The sequence below is a fragment of the Apteryx rowi genome, unplaced genomic scaffold (genome assembly GCF_003343035.1).
Source record: "Apteryx rowi isolate R43461 unplaced genomic scaffold, aptRow1 scaffold_83, whole genome shotgun sequence".
Classification (NCBI taxonomy): Eukaryota; Metazoa; Chordata; class Aves; order Apterygiformes; family Apterygidae; genus Apteryx; species Apteryx rowi.
Window position 1 is genome coordinate 1,238,775 of NW_020451127.1, and position 17,754 is coordinate 1,256,528.

At 45.1% G+C, this 17,754-nt stretch overlaps 1 protein-coding gene across 1 annotated transcript in view; it reads right to left on the reverse strand.

The window, feature by feature from the left end:
- Positions 1–5,316: 5,316 nt before the first annotated feature.
- Positions 5,317–17,754, reverse strand: part of PTH1R (parathyroid hormone 1 receptor) — a 130,947-nt gene continuing 118,509 nt past the window's right edge. Inside the window, exons 8-13 of the mRNA XM_026089796.1 lie at positions 17,408–17,468; positions 14,727–14,793; positions 10,639–10,733; positions 8,721–8,862; positions 6,714–6,755; positions 5,317–5,828 (exon numbers count right to left, since the gene is read on the reverse strand). Coding sequence (XP_025945581.1) covers positions 5,466–5,828; positions 6,714–6,755; positions 8,721–8,862; positions 10,639–10,733; positions 14,727–14,793; positions 17,408–17,468 — 770 coding nt within the window. The 3' untranslated portion in view covers positions 5,317–5,465. The remainder of the gene's footprint in view (positions 5,829–6,713; positions 6,756–8,720; positions 8,863–10,638; positions 10,734–14,726; positions 14,794–17,407; positions 17,469–17,754) is intronic.

Here is a 17,754-nt window from a genome sequence, read left to right on the forward strand (position 1 = left end):
ATTGCACTTGCATCAGGAGGGAATAATAACAAAACAGATCAGTTTTGCTTTGCCTCAAAAGGCTCTGAGCTCTTCTTTCTTTGGCTCCTTGATTCTGGAACTCAAATACTCAGGCTGCCTTATGAAGAAAACTCTCTCTCCTGCTACAGCCCCGGAGATGGCCTTTTGCCAGCGATTGTATCACCTGATGCTACCTGTGGACAGAGAACTGGGACCATCAGAAAATTGCAGAATTCAGGGCAAAGCAATGCAACACCTCGCAATATATGTTACTGCAACAGGCCTTTTCATGGCAAGACACAGACTGCTCTTCAGCAAATGCATGGACACAAACAAGTGGGAAATGTGCATATGCCAGTAAGAAGTGGTGTTGCACGTGAAAAGACTTCACAGATTCAAGCAACCTCTTCTTGAAAGGTCAACACTTAAAGTGCTTTCTCTCATTTCATGCATCCTATCTCAGGTGAAAAAGCCATTGACCAGAGAGACTCAGCTGAGTTAAGGGACATAGTGCTAATTCTCACCTTCAGTAATCCTGCTTGAAGCTTTCAATGAATTCTAGGCAGAAACTGTGCACAAAAATCAGTCAGTGAAAAAGCAAGAAAACTGAACTTATAACTGGGGTTTCTTAACATTTTGAAACATCATGTTCTGAAATTTGAAACCTTTTAAGCCAGTCGTTAAGTTGGTCAAAATAATAAACAGCAATAAAAATTGGAGGTCTTCACACTTAATTATTTTCATAGTTTATAAAATGAAAAATTCCTACCACCACTGTAGATGTTTTACATCTTTCAGCCAAATGTCTATAAACAAATAACTGAAAGTAATCCCTGGCTGAAGAGTTTGATTTTGGGGAAACATTGTCAGCCGATTTGGCTTTAATTTGAATCAGACAAGAAGAACAAAGTTGAAGGATGGTATAAGAAACAAGAAAAGCCCTGCTCTCATCTAACCCAAGGCAAAGCCATCTACAGAAGATGTAGAAACCCTCATCTGCACACATCCATGCAAAACAGAACTAACAATGCTGCCAAAAGTCATCCTCAAGAAACACAAGGCTGAGGAACATCAACAGCTCTGTGTCTATCCAGAAAAGAGGTAGATAAAAGAGGAAGGGCTCACAAGGATAAGTTGACTGCATTGCTGTAGATGGGAACAGGAAAGGTGCTGGGTTGGGTGCAGGGCTCCTTGGCATAAGCCCTTGAGATGAACCTGCCAGAGGGTGAAATTCCCTGCCCAATCTCAACATCTCCATGGTGCTGGAGAAGAGAGGACTCATCAGAAAGGTGGGCAAGGAGATTCATTCCCAAGTGAGAAAATCAGCTGGGATGTCAGGGTGCACAGCCTGTCCCATGCCAGCCCGGCAGGCTGAGAGAAGCAGAGAGAGCAGTAAAAGAGTCTGTAGGACTTCTGAGTGTCTCCAGATGCTTTGCAACTTGGGAAGAAAAGGGATACAAAGCTGACACCATGGAGGAGGGAAAACTTGAAAAATACAGACAACCAACTCCCTGGGCCCCTTGCCTCCTCCTTGAAGTGAGCTTGAGAAAGCCTCTCTACCCATGTGCTTTTTGCACCCCGATTCCAAAGCCTCCGTTCTCTCTGCTGCTCTGGATCTGAATTGGATCTGAATCAGGACAACTGGCACAAAAGAGAGCTGTCCCACCTGCAGGGTTGCAATGGTCACCAGATGAATCACAGAAGAATTCATCTTCACCTTGCTACTTTTCTGTTTTCTGAGACCTTTAGCATTATGTATACACTTGTAACTAGTGTAAAAATAGCACACTTAGTCTGAAAGTTCCCATCAGACCCCCTCCATCCAACTCTACAGTCAGGGGAGTCAGAGTAAACTGAACTGGGGGGTCAGATTTGATGGGGCTAAGCTGTCCTTGTGAAATGTGTGCATCTCCTGACGATGCTGAAAACCAAAGGTGACTACACCCCAAATCTAGTGGMTTCGGCTAAGTGCCAGAAGTACCGGTCTGCTTGCTACTTCAGGGAAAATCACAGCTGCAAATTGTGGTTCCTTCTCTGTTTTAAGTCAATACAGGTCTGATCCCTTCCTTGCTAAAATCAGTAGAGGATGTCCTTGGATTGCTAGCTAATAAATCACGGCCTGTACACTCAGTCAACAGTTCTCTGCAGTCTTTGTTATCTCCACAGGAAGGGTTGGGACAGGTTTTGACAAATTTGCAGTCTGCCTTGCCTTAAAGACAGACTTATTCTCCTGCTTTTGGTATTGGCAGTTTCCTAATTTTTACATACAATGTTGTTCATGTGCCTGAACACTAAGAAAAATAATCTATTACATATGATTTGTAATTGAAATGTTCAAGAAAGATTTCTTCTCCCTGTACATGCCTTGTGCATGTAATTTTTATCCTCATTTAGAAATCAGAACAATTTTTAGGCATTTAATCTACTTAATCCAGTGATGAATGCATTTCAATTTATGAGGGGTGTTGTATTTATTTATAAATAATTTTATGGCTTTTGCTAATTCCTTGAACTTTACTAAGTGATTTTCAAACATGTTATTAATCTTGAGCTCTCTGTAAGAAACACAAGTAAACAGTGAGTCACTGGTGGGTTTTTTTTTGGTCTTTTTTGCTTTGTTCCAGCAGGGAAACGATACTAAGAAATTTCTTCGAGTGAGAAAGTCAGGAGGGCCATTGCATCTACTTGGCAGGATCTAAGCACAAGGTACTTCTGAAAGGGTGGAAAGCCAGAGTCAGCTTCTCTCTCACTGGTGGTTCGGCTGCATAAGATGCTAAATAACGCAGCTGTACATGCTCTGATGGCCGACTGGTAATAACTTCTGCTCCCTTTGATTCCTTCCAGAGGCCATGCCAGCATCTGTGAGGAAAAGGCAAGCAGTGAGTGTGGCTGGGCTGACCCAGATTTCTACAGAGCTGGCTTGCTCTCCATGCCAAGCTTTCACTCGAGCTGGCTTCTCTTGCGAGATTGCTTAACTTCTCTCTAGTACTGTTGTTATTATTGTCATTATTATTCATAATAACAGCAGCAACAACAATGAGAGCACAGAAAATGATTATTCTTTGAAAACTGGATGTTTCAATAGCTGCCATTTGGTTGTAAATGTTTAGGATGAGTTTTGGCTAATTCTAACAACACATTACAAGAAAACAAACATGGCAAATAATTACTGACTTTTAWAGACCATTTTTGTGTATGTCTGCAGTTGGTGGAGAAGTGCTTCAGTGCCTGACAGGGGTCTGCCTCTCAGCCACCACATCCCCTCCCAGGTCTCAATCCAAAACTCAGAGAGGTCAAGGGGAGTAGATTTTTTTTKTTTCTGCTTGACTTCATTGGGTTTTGGATTAGGCCCTAACCTGAGAGGCTGTCTAAAGAAGATGTGGGATACAGAAAGCAGAGTCAAGATCCCAACTGCTCTTCCTGGCCTCCTTCAGAATTTTGGGGAAGTTAGACCTTAATTTGCCCTTGGAAGACAACAAAGCTGGTTCCTGTGACTGGGTGCATCTCAGGAGCGGTGTGACCCACCAGCCAGCTCTAAAGGATCAGGATAGAGACTAGCTTTTCCCATAGACCGCAACCACTTCCTAAAGGATTTCTGCAAACTTGCACAACACCTCTTTCCTATTGCATTTACAAACAGCCAGGAGGRGGCAAGAATGCTTCAGGTACTGGAAATCTGCCAAAAAGGAAAAAAAGAAAAGAAAAAGAGCACCACAAGCAGCTGGCTTTTAAACTGCAGCAAGGGAATAGCAGTGTTATGATAGGGGCTCAAGAGAGGATTCAGGCTGGCTCAGTCAGAGTCCTTCCTCTGGGGAAGCATGTGCTGGAGGAGGACGTTTGGTCGCTGTTCCTAATTGCCCATCTCTGGGCAATTCTGAATCATGCTTGGAAATTGGCAAAGACCCATTGCTAGATGCTCAGCTCATGTGAAATGCCTTCAACACAGTGTGCTGCTTTGTCAGCCAGCAAGGGCTAAACCTCTTTGACGCTGCTGAACACGAAGCATGACCTTTTGGCACACCTTGCCAAAACCACTAGCAAGAGAAACACTGCACAATGACAAAATATTCCTGGTCTTTCCTTCCTGTAGGAAGCGGGCATTTCATTATGCTCTTCCCTTTTGAGGCAACTACAATAGTGGTTCCTCATCTGAACATCTCGGCAAGCTTGGTGACTTTGGTTGAAGCTGCATGTTTACACCAGCTGAGAATCTGGCCCAGTGTACATGTGTGCATGTGTGACTAATTTGATGACCAAACCACAAAGAAGGGTAAAGTTAAAAAGATGTTYGGAAGGTGACCATCCATGAACAATCTCTATGTTTTTGTTCAGCAAATTGGCCTTCAGATCTCATGAAACTGCCTATGTATCTGGCAGATCATGCTTCTGGGTGAAATGGGCAAACTTCCAAAGAAGTCTTTCTCTTCCTGAGGGTTTGGACCAGTGAGAAACAGGAAATTTGGAGAGGAGAATGAAAAGCAATTTAAGATTTAAAAAAAAATGACTGAAGTTTTTTTTCATGAGCATCCACAAGAAAGGAGGGCTGAGTTAGCAATCCTGATTTTTAGCCACTCACACACACATGCACACACATGCTGAAGGTCTGCTGAATTCCCGCCTTGCCTCAACTCACTTTGGAGCAAACAGGGTGGGCCCCTCTTTGCTGTTAAATCTGGAAGAACAAAAATGTCACACATTCTGATAACCGCATTTTCCATCCTAAAATTTCACTGGTTTCTGGCTTGCTACTGGGGCTCAGGTCAGGGAAAAGAGAAGTCAGTTCTCTGCCTGCATTCAGCAGCTGYGAGCTGTTAGTCCTGCCCACCCCAGAGGAGTGTAGTTTTGATAACAAGTGATATCGCCCTTGGGAAGAACATGCCCCAAGTGATTGGTTGTACCRAGCTGCCCACGCTGTGTGCTAAGCTTCATGAACAGGCAGCTATGTGTCCCAAGGGCTGCATGTATGTTACCAGACCGACTTTAAAAGGAAAGAGCAAACCAAACCAAAGCAGTGACGGTGATGCCCAGGGTGGCTTGTACCCTTGCAGGAAGATGGCACTGTACAATCCCCGCTAGACTCTTGCTCTACTGGGTGAGACTCTCCTCCTCCTTGGCTGCCAATGGTCTGCAAGAGGCGAAAGGACCGTGCGCTGCTGTGCAACCCTTCCTTGCAAACTCTCAGTATCTCTGTTGTTCGGCAGGTAGCAAGGCCCGCAGGTCTGGATAGCCCTGCCTACATTACACCAGGGAGACTTAGATCACTGAGTATATGTATGTGATCAACAGCTGGCCACATTGGTGGCTCACTTTTTTTTCCCATATAACTTAACCTCTTGTTCCACAGAACAGAGAAACTGTATGGAAACCCTTGGCATCCGATGCGTGGCCTGATATTCTTTTGCCCACTAAATGCTCTCCAGGAACCTTTTTCATCCTTTTTGCTTCTTCTCCTCCTCCTCCTCTCTTTACATCACTGTCTCTCTTTCTTCTTCAACAAGTACTGTGGGTCTGTCTCCGTCATAAAGCCCAGAGCCGTTCAGGTACTCCTCATCTTTGTTGTACTGCTCTGGTCCAGAAGAAGGCATGGAGTTTTCAGAAATTGAGCCATTTTTTACATAACCTGGCAAATTCCGGTGTCCATTGAGGGTCCCTGGTATGAGTCTTGTATTGAGGTGGAGGGCAAGTGCACCTCTCGTGGCTACATTTGTGATGCTGGTGTGGGAAACCATTGGTCCATAACTGTAGGTTGTGCTCCCACTTCGTGCTTTCCTTTTAAAGTCAAGTGCTAACGTCCATCTGCTCCATGACTTCTTTATTTCTGCTTGGACCTGAAAAAAGGGAGAGACAAGAGAGCGGAAAAAAAGATGAGTGGGAGGAAAGAAGTGCAGAGAGTCATCAGAAGGAAGTAGTATCCATAGACAAAATGGGTGAGGAACCTTCCGGAGAACGAAATTGGAAGGAACAGTAAATATATGTTAGATCCTGACAAATGCCCTGATGAAAACTGTGAAGGCTTCACAGGATAAATTTAGGAAAGAGAAAGTTAAGATGAGATCTATTTCCCATATGGCATGGATTTCATCTTGGGTTTATGTTTAAGGGCCTAAGCAACCTATCTGTAATTGCATTTCMCCTTAAAATAAGCATCTATAAAGTTAGGTCAAATCAGGCTTATGCTGGGCCATGAAAGTAGCTCTACTCTTTCCCAGTATGCTTGTGCTGACCATCTAGTTTTTTAGTTTTCAAACATAGAGAGAATTAAAATAAACAGACACAGCTTGGGAGCTGTCTGAAAACTAAAGCATGTCACTCTTGAAATTAAAAAAAAAAAGTCAACAAAGCTTACACAAACAAAAGAGTTTGCTGATTAGGCAGCTACTCTATTAACCCACTTTTCTTCTTGCCACAGGTCAGAAATTAAGCAGCACTTAGCAGCACTTGGGCTGGGAAAAAAAAAGACAACTTTTTTTTCCTTTTTCCTGTAGCTACTTCCAGTAGCTCCTTTAAGGGTCACAGATTGTCSTGGATGTCTCGTATGACCAAAAATGAGCATGTGAACTTTCTGCATGGACCGACAGATCTTTTGAGGAGTGCAAAACAGGGTTGCTTCTCTGGAATAAGTGGGGTTACACTGATGTGCATCCACCTAACCATCATGATTTGAAATGAATCTAACAAAGAAAGGAAATAATGAAGAAGCTGATGACTCTTACCTCTCCGTTGCAAAAACAGTATATGATGGCAACAAAAAATCCCTGGAAGGAAGCAGAAACAACACATTAATATTAATCTTGCTGCATCTGAGTATCTCTTTCCTGATGCTGTTGCCCAGCATCCCTGTGTTCCCGTGAAATTAACAACATTTATAATATGCTGAATATAATATGAGTAAGAAACCTCTCGTTGTTCAGTAGCGCACGAGAGACACATGAACATAGCCATTTCCCTGCAGACTATCACAGAATCACAGAATGGTTGAGGTTGGAAGGGACCTCTGCAGATCATCTAGTCCAACCCCCCTGCTCAAGCAGGGTCACCTAGAGCACGTTGCACAGGATTGCGTCCAGGCGGGTTTGGAATATCTCCAGAAAAGGAGACTCCACCACCTCTCTGGGCAACCTGTTCCAGTGCTCTGTCACCCTCACAGTGAAAAAGTATTTCCTCATGTTCAGATGGAAGTGTCTGTGTTTCAGTTTGTGCCCGTTGCCTCGCGTCCTGTCRCTGGGCACCACTGAAAAGAGTCTGGCCCCATCCTCTYGACACCCTCCATTTAGATATTTGTATACATTAAGAAGATCCCCTCTCAGCCTTCTCTTCTCCAAGCTAAACAGTCCCAGCTCTCTCAGTCTTTCCTCATAAGAGAGATGCTCCAGTCCCCTAATCATCTTTGTAGCCCTTCGCTGGACTTGCTCCAGTAGTGCCACATCCCTCTTGTACTGGGGAGCCCAGAACTGGACCCAGCACTCCAGATGTGGCCTCACCAGGGCTGAAGAGAAGGGGAAGATCACCTCCCTCGACCTGCTGGCAACACTCTTTCTGATGCACCCCAGGATACCATTGGCCTTCTTGGCCACAAGGGCACATTGCTGGCTCATGGTCAGCCTGCAGGCCACCAGCACTCCCAGGTCCTTCTCGGCAGAGCTGCTTTCCAGCAGGTCGACCCCCAACCTGTACTGCTGCATGGGGTTATTCCTATCTACAAAGTGGATAGATTATATAAGTCTTCTGGGTCATGGCTTAGCTAAAATATCTGTTTGCCCCCCACTCTCCTGCTGAACTTTTGCAAAGGTTCTGAGACAGTAAATGGGTGCCTGGGAAGGTGGTGGGTTTATGAACGATGTCAATGAACATTTCCAATGGTTTACATGTAGGTGATTCTGCTGTAGGACTGGAAGATAGAAGACGGCCCTGRTGGGACTCTTCCAGCCCTGGTTGCAACTGGGGCAGCCTGCACACAGGGCAGAACTGGCTGAGTGGAACCAGCAAGAGAATTCAGATGTGAGCAAACCATCCATATCTTTCTGCTGGGCAATATTTTAACGAGATTTTGGTGTGGTAACCCATTATTTTATTCCATTGGCACCCAACAGGAATTGCTGAAGCATGTGAATGCAAGTTTGGATCCACACCTCCCTTACAGTTTCTCTAAACTTTCATCAGGCCAATCCCACTGTCTGCCTTTCATCATCCATGCCAGGCATCCACAGTGATAGGTAGTGAGCCAAAAGTTAACCTCTCAGGGAAGGGTGTGCAGTGACTATAAAGCACAGCTTGTAGTGAGGTGCTAATTTTTCCTGCAGTGTCTTCTATAGGACCAGTCCTGGAACTGAATCTGCATTATGCCCAAACCCAGAACTGAGGGATCTATTCACAGGACTGAAACAGAACTTGGGACAAGCAAGTAGCAAGCTGATTTAAAACAGCATGTCTCTGTGGAGCTCTACCAGCTTAACTCTAACCTTAATCTAAAGGGAATTTATGGGGCAAGTTATCTTTCAACAGGAACATTTTTTGTTGGACACACTGACCCTTTTTTACCTTGTGTTTTGCAAATGTAAAACATGCTCGATGCTAAAATAGTGTCAAATCACCTTGTGAATGAAATCTGACATACTGCAAAAACAACTCTGCTTCCAAAGAGAACACCTTGCACTCTAATTCCCCTCTTTTCTGCATTGAAATTCTCACAGTTTGCCCCCCTAATTTAACAGTTACAATACCTGGAAAGAGTTGAACAGCATTTCATAGTGCATTTGAACTTGCCAAAGAATCCCTGACACATCTGTGTATGGCATAGCCATGAAAACAATATAGTGAACGCCAAACAGAGGCATAAGGACGAGGGTAGATTTCAGCAGCTTCCTGTAGGAACAAGGAAAGGGAGAGAAAGACAAAGTTAGGGGATGGAGCGAACCTCCCTGTCTGGTGGGTCCACCTCACACCTCACACCTCACATATCCACCCCGTCTGGGCCTGGATATCTTACACTTGCACAGGCTGTGTGTCCACCCACAATTTCAAGCTGTCGAACCTCTTGTGGCACAGGAACCGATGTGGCCCATTCCCCAATATATGCTAGTCTAACCCTCTCCAGAGTTAGAGCAGCGATAGGTCACTGGTCTTATGGGGCATTCAGGGTTTCAATAGCCCCTGGAAAGCCCCTGTATGGAGGAGCAGCTCCATCTCGACATAAGACGACAGCAGGGCACGGAGGACACGTACAATGCAGCCCCCAGTCCTTGGCTGAGTTTGCCCCTGAGGGAACCCGCCTTGCCTGGAAGTGAGCTAATTGAAGAATTAAACCCTCTGCCAAGAGTTACAGCCAGTTACCAAGTGCAGGCAACTATTGGGAAGGGTGGACAGCACTAGCAGAAAGACCTGGTACCTCCTCTCTCCAGCAACTGGCAACCACCAAAGGAATTAAAAACATTAAAAGGAGCAGGGCTCATCCAAACCATAATTAATATCAAACTTGAGCCAGAGAGAAATAAATAAATAGACAAATCAGAGCTCTGACATGGCAGTTTAAAAAAAAAACAAAACAGAGAGGTGTTTTCCAGCCAAATCCAATTCCTGCTTCAAATGAAACTTTTTGTGTTTGGAGAGCGAGATGGTAGCAATGAGCTCATGGTTGGCAGACGAGCTCATTCTGCCCTCCCCCCCGTCAAGCTTGGTGCTGATCGGTCCAGCTTGAGAGATTGTGAGAAGCCTGAGGAGCTCTCATGAAGCTGAAGTGTCTTAACAATCTACTTTTTCTGTCCAGTTTTGACTATGCTACAAATATCCTAAGTTATCAAGGGAGAAGAGCTGGCAGAACAAAGGAAAACAGAACAAATGAGGAAATGCCAGATCTCCTGTGAAGAGTCAGGAATCTTTTTTCATTTCAGCAAAAGCACTGAAATACTAGCTGAAGGGCAGGTTTAACAAATAGACTGAGTTTTACAAAGCACGGGGGGAAATAAATGAATTGGTCAAGGTTTAGGGGCTTCAACAGTATAAGCGTGGCTTTTATTTTTGCACTGCTGGTTCAAAGCTGGCAATGATGAAAAATCTCTAGGGTGAATGAACATTTGGGCACAGCAGTTCACACAGGCCCCAGCTCAAGAAAGGGTCCAACTGCTGTCTGAGCACAGCTCGTGGGTGACAAACAGGCAGGGGGCACTTGAGGAGACAAGGTCAGAGTGGAGGATTTTAACAAGGTGGCACAAGACTGGGAACAGCAGAGGATGCTGGGCTTGCATCTCCCATTTCATAGTCCTACCCATCAGTCCAGGCTGCCTTTTGCTGCTCCACAGTGGAAAGCTCTCCTTTAGGTGCAGAGATTGATCTTTTGCGTACCACCAATGCTGGTACGCAGAAGAGGGGTCACATCCAAACTGGCCTAAGGGACAGAAGTCCTCTCTTAAACCTGTGAGGCGGGTCTCCTGTGTTGGGTTTGGAAGGTTGGGGGAGTGTGTGTTACACTGCTGCTGATTCACTCTGGGTTATCGGACATGGAAGGTGGATTCTTCTCACTTCATTTTAGGTGTCTAAAGCCATCTCCAACTGAACCAGTCACCCTGGGCTTCCTCTGTAGTCAGTGGGGAGAAACAGGGATTTTGATGTCTCCCAGAAAAGTGGGAAGGGAATGTGACTCACCTGTACTGTTGTCTTGAATCACACCTCCCTGCATTTGTCTCCCGTAGCTTGGTTGCTAGGACTCTGATAATATTGATAAAAAGAATAAAATTTACCTGGAAGAGGGGGAAAAAAAACAACAAAGAAAGGATAACTCTTAAAAAAGATCCCAGCCAATGCTAAAGTCGTCCAGTCAGTTCTTTCCCCCTTGACAAGATGAGTCAAGGGGCTGTAGCATGCGGTCACCTTCTGATCCCACAGTGTGTCTAGCTCCTCCTGGGAGAGCTTCAGCTATGGGAGTGATGATATCCCTTAGGAAAGACTCAGTGTTTCACTAGATCAGGACAGGTATGTACAACCTGAATGACTTTTAGCCTGCTCTTGTGCAAGGGAGATAGGGAAGGATTCTTTCTTTTTTCTGTTCTGGAGGCCCCATCCTGCCCTGTCTTGCTGTAGCATTTGTCATGTTGTAAGCAAAACCTACGTAACCATTTACAGGGAAATTTAGTCAGACATCCCACAAAATGGCCCCAGCTTCTCATAAGAAGCATATTACCCCTGTCTTTCAGAGACACTTGATGTTGCAATGAGCTGGTAATGGGTGAATTTAATTCTTACATAGTTCTCAGCAGTAGTTCATGCAAGAGAGGTAAATTCTGGAAAGGGTAGAATCAGTCTAAACTGAAAATCAGCCTGGAAACAACCACCCTTTCAACCTAGCAGATAAATCCCTCCAAGCTTGTGTCAAAGCATACTGGCAGGACAGAAGAGGAGGACTGGGGCAGTGTGGACTTTCTCTGCCTTTGCTGAAATCACTGTTTGCCATAAGGACCATGGTAGTCTTTGCCTGCTCAGCACCTTTCAGCAACATTTAAAAGCAAACTGAGAGAGGCAGAAGGGAAGGGCTTTCTCTGAAAAAAGTGTGGTCATCCCAAATGAAAATACCTTCACATGAGCTAGCCAGCCTGGGCTCCCTTTTGCAAGAGGTTAGGTGAGTTGAGTCCCTTACCAAGAAATGCTGCAAGATAGGAAGAGATTGAAAGAAGACAGGGAGGTGGGTGAGCAGACTCCTAACTGGATATTATCACAGTATATAAGACAGTGGTTGCCAAGCATTTTGAGGTGTGGACCACAGCCAGCCCTCAGCATTTTTCACATCATCTTTGCCACCAGGTTTAAAACTCCCTAGAGTGATATGAACCATTTTCATGGCCTCATGAACCTCCAGCGACCTCTGGAACTTAGTCTGGGGTCCAGGGAGCACAGTGAAATTGGGTTATAATTGCAGGGACAGAGAGGCAGAAAAACTATCTGCTTCCTATCTAGCAAGCCACTTCTGTGGACACATCCTGTGTCTGGCTGCTGAAAAGAGCTGACCCAGTCCTACAAGGACATGCCCGTGGTGACCCTTGGCAGCGCAATGTAACAGTGACCTCTCATAGTTATACTGCCGCTTAACAGGGATGAAAACCAGGGAGACTTCTGAGGGATACCTGGCCCCTTGGAGGTCCTTGGAGACTGGTTTCACTGGCGTCAAGATTACACCTGCAGAGGTCCCATACAAACCCATTGGTGGAGACATGGTGAGGTCCCATGCAGAAGCATCAGTGGAATTGCCTGTCCTGGGCAGAACCACATTGTTGGGCTAATGCTGATGCCTATGGGCTTCTCTGGAGGCCTGCGGCTGTCATTTGACTTCCCAGGTGCCAGTATAGCAGCATTTGAAGGAAACAAAGTACCATGCCACACACAGGCTCATAGTTTTATGCCAGAAGGGAACATTGTGAACCTCTAGTGTGATCTCCTGCAAAACACGCTCCATGAGACCTCCTTGTATTCATTTTCATTTGAGCTACTGGAGATTTGGATTTCAGTATTTCCATGACGGAGATCCTACCACAACCATTGGTAAGTTGTTCCAATGGTTAGTTATCCTCACTGTTAAAACAAGTAGTTCCCTGAGCAGCTGAATGAACATGGCCTGGTTTGCTATGGCTTTGTCTTCTGTGGTTGGATTCTTTCTCTTTTAATGAGGTGCAAGTTCATTTGGAACAGCTCACCCCTGTGTAAAAAGGGGTAAGTTTGCACTACACCCTTTTCCTCAAAGGGGCATTAGTAGAACTTCTCGCCTGTATCTGTTTGACTGTTTTCATGAGGTTTGTGGGAATTTAACATCTATGCAACCCCAACACCTCAGTTACATTTAGCTGGAATTTACTCACTGGCACAAAAGTTACAAGGGAGGGATGGATAGAGCAACAGGCAAGGAAGCCCACAGCCTGGGGGCATATAATTCATTTTCATTGGAAACCAATCTGAAAGAAAATGCAGGCTTTGTTTCGCATATGAGCTTTTCTAGCTTCAAAGTTTCAGCAACAGGATCTTGTTCTGCATTTGTCAGCTAAATTGAAGATGTCCAACCTTATCACAGTCAGGAGGGAAACTCCCCTGACTTTTCCTAAGCATGTGCTAGGTTTTAAAAGTCCAGACRACCGAATGACATCAAGTTAGCAGTAGAGTGGAGGGATTTTAAACCCCTCAGACTTCAAATTCTCTGCAAACACATCCAGAAAATGCATAATTTCATCCAGTAACACATGACCAGCCAATATGGGAATTGAAAAGGCAGCCAAGTGAACAATATGAACCCACAGAAATTAAACAGAAACAACCCACAGAATAATTTTGCATGATAAATAGCTGCATTTGCAAATAGTCAGGGTACAGGCACAGCAGAGCCTCATGGAGAAACATTATTTTTACAAGGACAAGCCTCAATTGAGCTCTTTCTCCTCTGCTAATTGGGCTTTAAATTAAATGCAATGGGGTTGCTGGCATTCATCTATTTGAACTATATGAACTTTCTCTTCTATCTTACTACTTCATTTCCAATGACCATGATGTGGGCTTGGTGATTTGTTTCTTCCAAGGTGCAGATGTAATTGCTAGAGCCAGGTGGAGAATTTCCATCAAAATGAAATTTTGATGAAGAAAAAAGAATCCTCAAAGTCCAAAGCAGCTCACCTAATTGCACATGACAGCACATTCACCTCAGAACCTTTCCTGCTGTTTATAGGCAAATGGTCTGGTTTTCTTCTCACCCACACTGATCATCTTCCAAGGCCTCCTGATTTGCAAGTCAGAACAAGGTTTATACGGCCTGATGCAAAACTCTCTAAATGCTATAGAAAGATTCTTATTGACTCCACTCAGCTGTTCATGGGTGGATGTGTAAAGGGACTAAGACATGTGGGTGTGGAAAAGCTCTTTCACATGCACTCATGTAGCCATCAGAAGATGGAGTAAGGGAAAATCATAGAGAAAAAACAGAGGGAGGAAAGAGGATAGTTAACGAAAACTCTTAACAGGTTCCCTAGCTAATTGGGACCCTGCTCAACCAAGCATATAACCGCCCACTGAATTCCCCTTACACATATGTATAACGACCTCCCCAGCTTGTGAGAGGTCATTCCTCCATCTGAATAATGTCACTTATATCCTTTTTGCCCCTTCTCACTCCTGTATGTGGGCTGAACTGATTTTCCATCAGTGCTCGTCATCATGCCTGACATTGGATCCATGGGTCATGGCTGAGATGGTCTAACTTTCATCTTTGAAAAGCTGCCTTTGAGGTATATCAGACTTTTACCAGCCCAGGAAGGTGAGTCTGAAATGATCTGATGACACTGAAGCCTCCCCGGGGGAAAAGGTTTGGTCTTGTTACAGAGCCCCAATTCTAATGCTTCCAACTGGAGATGCCTCATAGGAACATGTCGTGACCCCTGAAGATTTTCCTTACCACGTGGGATAGCAATACTGGCTTGAATGTTTGTTTCATTAACAGTGTTAGGGTTTTATCTTGTGACATCTCCCTTTCCTAAGCAAAACTTGATGTTGCTCATAACCCCCCTGGCTGTGTACAGCTGTCAAACTTACAGGCAATGCAAATATAAAGTCTCTAAACTGCAGGTACCCAGACTCCACACTATTAAGGCAGGACCTGTGTTAGCAGGGTAATCAGAGCAAGGCAGCCCTGCTCCACTCTCTGCGCTGAGCCCGGACAGACCAAAGTCACTGCCTCTCACCCATTGCAATGAGCCAGTACTCACCACGATAGCTGCCAGGATGGGCACCTGAATAATCCATTTTAAATTGCCAGCACTCAAGTCCCAACACCTGAGAAGAGATTGACATCCCATCAGGAAGTCATTGGTTACACAGGGAAACAGACTCAGTGTCCTGTTTGCCAAACCCAACCCAGAAAGATGGATTCTTCCAAGGCCTGGTGCGTTGGAAGGGCCTAGCTCTAATTCTGCCTTCAGTCAGCACAGCTTCAAAGTAGCCCTCCTCCTGTTGTCTTACCATTCCCAACTGAAATCCATGTTAAACGCATTTAGAGTTGTATTCTCCAGATTTCAAGCATCTTCCCTTTCTGCAGTCATGAAGACTTGTCCCTTCTAGGCAGGAACACACCCTTTTCTGCTCCAGCTGATCTGGTAGCAGGGTGATTATATGACCTCTTCATGGTCCTTCCAGGTATATATATTTTAGGATCCTTTATAACTCCAGCCTACGCTTGTGTCACTTACAGAACAATGTGTTGGAAGATATGAGGCTTACAGAAGTCTCTAAGCCCCGAGTCCAGAGGGGGCTGGAAGGGTTTTCTTGGGGAGGTATTGGTATAGGCTTGCCCTGCACTTAATTCCTCCCCAGGATCTACTTTTGGAGCCACGCTGCTGAGCTAGAAGGACTTCTGTCTTGAACTGCTCTGGTCATTTTTTTCTCATGCTTCGTCTACGTAATATGAAAACAGTTTAGTTAAATCCACGATCATCCTTGTGTGTGGACATGTTTACCTTGAACTTACTGCCCAGCAGAATACTTTGACTACTGAGTTATTGCTCAGCAGTTGAGCAGCTATGGGGGCACCCTTTGTCCCTTTGCATATGTCATTTTGAGCTGACTTAAAGGGGGTTTCAGCATACAGCTTATATTTGCAAGTGGGCTGGGCCAGGTGTGGGTACATTGCCAGAYAGGGCTCAGCAATAGTGAGATATCCTATAAAGATGCAGTAACACATCTGTCCAAGGTCATCTCACCAGAAAAAGCTGCAATGAAAGTAGTCAGGTGTTTGGGAAAACAAGAGAAGCCATGCTGGGTTTTGCTGAATTGGCCTTATATTACCCCTTGGAATAAGCCAGGGGAGATTTGCATGGGAACCAGTCCTGTCCAAATACACGGCAGTGACATGCATGGTTGTGTATTTTTACATTCAGTTACTGTATTTCTTTCAACCCTGCTCTCACAGTGAGACCCAGCCATGCCCCAAAGTAGTCTTTATCATCTCTATATCTTCAGCCCTTATCCTCTGCTCCCAACAGCAGCGAGGACAGGAAAGGGTGAACTGTTGGTGGCCATGGATGTTCATCTACAGTCATCTGGCTGCTGAGAATGGGCTGAACATTGCTTCCTCCCAGGCATTTCCAACAGTTACTGAATAAGGTCACTCAGTGTTAATTACTCAGTTTGAATTCTCTCCAACCACAGGGAGAGAAGAGTGCCACAGGCCTTTCTTTATCTGAGCCAACCAGCGCCCACATGGCAGCTGCAGTTTTCATGCTATGGGCCAAATTCTGCCCAGGCAGCTATTCAAGGAAGGTGAGAGACAGAAGCAGAGAAACTACTGGTGCTGACTGAAAGGCTCTACAAGGATGAACATTTGCCAACGCAGATGCGTCATCCTTTAATGGTTGGGCTACTAGTTTCTTCCAAGCCCAGAACCACAACTCCATTTGGAAAACAGTCTCCTTCCTAGGCAAAGCCGTTTGAAATGTTGCCTGGGGAACCCCACGCTCTTTCTGGGAGACTATTGGCAGATGAATGCTGTTGTGGGGTCAAGCCTGGGCTGTGCTTTATTGGAGGCAAATGTGATTGTATTGGAGAGTGAAAATTGGGTGCTATGGATGCTTCATTCACCATAACATGAAAACATGAGGTCATCAGGGTGGCTGTACTGGGCCAGACCAATGAACCAGCTAGTGCAGTATCTTGCTTCAGGCAGTAGCCAGAAAGCGATGTCTAGAGAGGAACAGGCAAGCAGGCAGTAATATTTTTACTGAGTATTCTTCCAACTATCTGCAGTTCAGGAGAACTTTCTGAGCCAGAACATTGCCTTAGTATTTAATACTTCTGGAGGAATTTATCATCAAAGATTTTGTACAAATGCTTTTTAAACCCAAGCGCATGTTGGAGTCCACTACATCCTGCAGCCAGGTGTTTGTGGTTGCTCTACTTGGCCAATGACGAACCACTTTCTTTTGACCATGCTGTCTCCCAGCTTCATGTAATGCTTTCTAGATCAACTACTGGAAGAGGCTGTGAACAAGCGATCTGTATCCATGCTGTGCAGACCATTTAGGATTTTATGGACCTCCGTCCTGTCCCAGCCTAGCTATGAACCTGTGATATGGTGCCTATGCTGGTGGCATGAAAGTGCTGTAGTTTTACTCCTACCACCCCTATGGATATCCAAGGGATGCTGATATATCAGCTGCAGGTGTTCACCTCTGTCAAATTCTGTAAAATGAAAGGAAAGCCAGGAAAGCTGCATCCACCCTATCCCTCTCTGCCACACACATCTCATAGGTTTGCTAACTTCATAGCAGAAGTGGCTTCTGGCCTTGCCTTGTTCCTTTTTTCCTTTCTGTTCACCCACAAAGTCACCTGTGCTAAAAGCCCCACAAAGGCATCACATGCGAAAGGGAAAAAAGAAAACCTGACTGAGACTTACTCTGTGTCGGCTAGAGTGGCTCTCACGCTGGCCCACGCTGTAACAAATACAGCAGGGAGTCCTGCAAAGAAATAGAAATCAAACTGAGTGAGTAAGCTGGGGCTGGAGGGCTCCGTTCTGCACAAACCCAAGTGGAGATGGCTAGCGGAAGGCTGGAAGACAGAGTTTTTAAATATTTAAGCGTGATGGACTTTGGTCTTGCATCTCTTCAGTAATCCAAGCATAGTAAACTAAGCAGTGGCAGGAACCGTATTCTGAGGCCAAATGGCATGGCTTGGACATATCCACCCTACTAAACTCTCCCAGCTTTCAAAACAGAGCAGCCTGTTTTCCCAAGCTGTCTACCA